This window comes from Arachis ipaensis, chromosome B02, assembly GCF_000816755.2.
Source record: "Arachis ipaensis cultivar K30076 chromosome B02, Araip1.1, whole genome shotgun sequence".
Classification (NCBI taxonomy): Eukaryota; Viridiplantae; Streptophyta; class Magnoliopsida; order Fabales; family Fabaceae; genus Arachis; species Arachis ipaensis.
This window is the reverse complement of record NC_029786.2, coordinates 108,239,741-108,244,375: the sequence shown is the minus strand read 5'-3', so window position 1 is coordinate 108,244,375 and position 4,635 is coordinate 108,239,741. Positions and strand designations below refer to the sequence as shown.

At 29.9% G+C, this 4,635-nt stretch overlaps 1 protein-coding gene across 2 annotated transcripts; it reads left to right on the top strand.

The window, feature by feature from the left end:
- Positions 556–3,518, top strand: LOC107628628 (alpha carbonic anhydrase 7). 2 transcript variants are annotated; one of them, XM_016331260.2, is made up of 7 exons: positions 556–782; positions 867–1,084; positions 2,032–2,138; positions 2,285–2,399; positions 2,535–2,699; positions 3,107–3,160; positions 3,287–3,518. In XM_016331260.2, exons 1-7 carry the CDS (start codon positions 695–697, stop codon positions 3,365–3,367), a joined length of 828 nt encoding a protein of 275 aa, XP_016186746.1. In that variant the 5' UTR covers positions 556–694; the 3' UTR covers positions 3,368–3,518. The 2 variants fall into 2 exon arrangements, with proteins under 2 accessions (XP_016186746.1, XP_020972399.1); XM_021116740.1 differs by lacking the exons at positions 3,107–3,160; positions 3,287–3,518 and adding an exon at positions 3,045–3,070 and having other exon boundaries at positions 2,535–2,736.

Below are 4,635 nucleotides of genomic sequence, written 5' to 3'. Positions count from 1 at the left end.
ATTCGGGTCCATAACAAATTTCATAATAAAATTTTTCTATGGTTAAAAATACTATTTTTTCCGTTTCAGAATAAAATTCGCTAGATACATTAATTTTTTAATAAACGGAAAAAAAAATAACAGTTATTTTAAAACCAAAAGATAAAAACTAATAATTAATTAATGTCACGCGTTTTGTGTATGTGTGAAAAAAGCAAAAAACTATTACTCAAAATTAATTAATCTTAATGTACCCGATTTTCCATTTTATTTGCTCTACCTAACTCTCCACCCTTTCTTTTCAGATTTTCAAGATTTATATTATGAAATGGACAGCCTGTAGCTGTATGTCCTTCCCTTTTCGGTTTTAATATTGTCCTTTTTTTGATCATTTTATTGGTTTATGGTTAGAAAAAAACAGTAAAACACCATAGAAACTTAGAAAATCTACGATTCACACCAATTGGTGTAACAAAATTTCAACAATCTAGGAACTAGGAACCTTCCTAGTTTCCCTTAACCAAATCTCAAAAGTCAAAACCAATCTAATTAAAGTCATGCTTTTATATATAAATATATATATATATATATACACACGCATTCCTTCCATTATGAGAATCATCACCCACTTTCATCAATCCATCATCTACTTTTAATTAATTAATTAATTTATTCATAGTTTTCTCTCAAGCTAGTCCCAATAATCTTCATCAACATGATGAAACACCAAAGCCGGATCAAAATACTAGTAACCATCTTTCTCATCCATTCAACAAAAATTTGGACTTCAGCGGAGGAAGTTGGTAAGCACAATATCAATCAACTCCAAATTACTTGTTGTATTTTTAATTAATTAATGATGTGTATGTGTTTGTTTGTTTGTGTAGAGAATGAGAGAGAGTTTGATTACATAAAAGGGAGTGAGAAGGGTCCTTCACATTGGGGTGAATTACATAAAGAATGGGAAGCATGCAAGAATGGAGAAATGCAATCTCCCATTGATTTGTCAAATAAAAGGGTGACTGTGGTTCCAAACTTGGGAGTTCTAAGGAAGAACTATAAACCTCACAATGCCACTCTTGTTAATAGAGGGCATGATATTTCGGTAATTAATCATCATTACTCATCTTAATCTTCATTGCTTTTATTTATTATTTATTTCTCATTAAATTAACCAATTCCCTTTTGATATTTGTTTCCAAATAGTAAAGATGCATGGTAATAATAACTTTTTTCTTGTACTATTGGATTGGTCGAGCGGTCAGTTCATTCGTTTTATTTGTCTGTTTAAGCAAGTGTTAGATATTCGAATTCCGCCATGTAGGGGTGTAAGTTACCAAATCGGATCGAAAATTACCGCAAAACCAAATCAAAAATTACAACAATCGATTTGAAAATCGAAAAATTGGTTTTTTTTTTTTTTTGACAAAACCGATCGGTTTGGTTTGATTTTTGGTTGGCTTGATAGAAATCGAACCGAACCGAACCGAAGATATGCATACATTTCAATGTTTTAACCATTTTAACCTTTAACCTAACAACAAAAATCCTAAACCCCTAACCATTTCAATGTTTTACTCTTATTATTTCAGTTTATTGACTATTTTAAACCTCTAATTATTGTGATTCATATTCTTCTCATTAGAAATTAAAAATCGAAAAAACCGACCAAACTAAACCGCTGTTGGTTCGGTTCGATTTGGTTCGGTTGTTGTAAAAACAGCAAACCGAACGGTTGTGTGTCTGTAGGAATCGAACATATCGGTTTGGTTGATTTTTTGTCCAAAACCGAACCAAACCGAACCGATAACACCCTACCGCCATGTATATGTAACAACCTATTGGTGAGTCCTTTAAATAGAGTTTAAATTTATGACAGATTAGTTTTCAATCTGTCGGATTTGAGGATATTGTGGGCAACAGGAAAAAATATCTAATATTAAGATATATTAATTATTAGTAATTGAATATGATGGTTATTGATAATACAAACGGTTGGACACAGCTAATAACAAGCTTGATTAAGATCTAAAATGTTTGTTTATGGTGCAGCTGAGATGGAATGGAGATGCAGGATCAATAGACATCAATGGCACTCAATTATTTCTAAAACAATGTCATTGGCACTCACCTTCAGAACACACCATCAATGGCAGAAGGTTCAATATTTCTTCTGTCAAAATCTTTATTTACTTATATATATATTATTTTGTCTATATATTTTTTTGTCAGAAAATATTGAAAAGAAACTATTCTTTAATTAACATATTAGATTTTTTTTTTTTGTTGGTCATGGAAATACTAGGTATGACATGGAGCTTCACATGGTTCATGAAAGCCCAGAGACAAATGGAAAGACCAAGGTTGCTGTTGTTGGGCTTCTGTTCAAGATTGGCAGGCCCAACCCTATACTTTCTAAGGTAAGTCAACACAAAAAAAATTGCTCTTGATCAAGAAAAAAAAAAAACTTTTCTTGTGAATCTTTTCTATATTTTATTAAATAAAAATTGAAATTGATTTTGATTAATTAAATGTGGTTGAAACTATTATTGTAGTTGTCAAATTACATAAAATCCTTAGTGGATAAAGAAGAAGAAAAGAACATAGGAGTGTTTGATCCTTCAGAGATCAAATTTGGTGGCAAGAAATATTACAGATACATGGGTTCCCTCACTGTTCCTCCTTGTACTGAAGGTGTCATTTGGACCATTAACAAAAAGGTACCATTAATTATTCATCAAAACCCTATGACTGACATTATTAATTATTATATGGTTTAATTACTCTATAGTTTCGCAAAATTTTCAATTAGGTCCCTATACTTTTTTTTCTTTTAATTGAGTCTTTGCACCAAATTTTTTTTAATTGGGTCTCTACACTTTTTTTTCCTTTTATTTAGGTCTCTGTACCAATTCTTTTTTTTTATTTGGATCCCTATAAAATCAAGTCAATTACTACTAAAAGGGACTTAATTGAAAAAAAAATTGGTACAGGGACCAGTTAAAAAAAAGTATAGGGACCTAATTGAAAATTTTATGAAACTATAGGACCAGAGTAATTAAACCTTATTATATAATTCTTTATCATGTGATTAATTTGAACAATTATTTATTTCCATGATTATTAGGTAGGAACTGTGTCTAGGGAGCAAATCAATTTACTAAGAGAGGCAGTCCATGATGTAAGTATTTTTATTGCACTATTAATACAACCCAACAAAAAAAAATTAAATAGTTTAATTAATTGTCTTACTTTATTTTTTTTTTTATGATTATAATATTTTTTTTATATGCTCTTTTTATGGCAGCATGCTGAGAAGAATGCCAGACCTACACAGCCACTGAATGGAAGAGGAATCCAATTTTATAACCCAAAACGCAAGGAATAGATTCACTACATAATTGATTTATATAGACTATTGTTCATGTTGGCATATATATAATTACTATTGTATTCAAGGGATTAATCATTCAATACATTACTTGTAGAATTTTTTTCCTATTTTACTATTAATATATAATATATAACAAAATATTGCAAAAAGATGTTATTTGATGAATTATGAATACTAACTAGCAGAAGATCCGTGCATTGCGAAAAATTTCGATTGCTAATTGCTAAGATTTATCTCTTCAATCTACAACTCACAGAACATACAGACAAAAAAAAGATCACATCACATAAGACAAATAAGTTTTTCTTTTTCTTTTTCATTTATATTTGCGTTATTTATTAATTTTAATATGGATAAGGTATTTATATATGTGTAGTGATTAGGGGTGTGCATGGTCCGGTCCTGTCTGAAGATTTGGCCCGCCTCCGAACACTTTAGGAGCTAATTTAGTGTGATTTTATTGGGTCTAGTCGTCTAGAGTCGGATAAGGGTTTCAAAAATAGACCCTGTCATTATTTTAGGTCGGATATGGGTCATAACTCGGGTCACCCAAACTCGGCCCGGTAGACCGGTCATCATACACAATTAATATTTTGTGTTATTAGTGATGGATGATGGCTATTCTTATGTGGAATTTAAGTATTGTAAAGCTTAATATTTTGTGTTATTAGTTATTATAAGACTATAAGTTAATGTTTTATATTTAAAATGCATAAGATTTTAGACTAATGCATAATATTGTGTTATTTGTATTGATTTAAATATTTAATGTTATTAGACAATATTAGTATTGATTATGGTTATGCTTTAATTTCAGAAAATGGTTGGTTCTTGTTATATTTTTCTAAGTAAATTTTATCATGTCAAATAATAGTTGGAATCTTGGAAATTTGGATATTTTCACATACTAACTTATAAGAATGTATCAAGATAATGTAATGTTAATGGTTCGGTTTTCACCCGGTTTTTACCTGATATAATCGTGGCCCGAAAATGTATAAATTTCATCGGATTTAAGGCTGAATTTGGATCTAATAAATAGACTCAGTATATATTTTAGATCAAATCTTAGTCACATCAAACTCAGTTTCACCCAACCATGCACGTCCTAGTAGCGATTCGTACGAAAAAACATCAGAGATAGTCAATATGACCAACTACATCCACGGTAGAATTTACAATTAAATATCACACAGCTTTTTTTTTTCTCCTAAAAAAAAGTTGTTCATATCTTAAATTTTTTTATTAAATAAATATTGAAA

Coding starts and splice junctions, on each gene's coding strand:
- LOC107628628 (XM_016331260.2), top strand. CDS start 695: ATGATGAAACACCAAAGCCGGATCAAAATACTAGTAACCATCTTTCTC. Junction 783..866: donor GACTTCAGCGGAGGAAGTTG/GTAAGCACAATA, acceptor TTGTTTGTGTAG/AGAATGAGAGAGAGTTTGAT. Junction 2,400..2,534: donor CCAACCCTATACTTTCTAAG/GTAAGTCAACAC, acceptor CTATTATTGTAG/TTGTCAAATTACATAAAATC.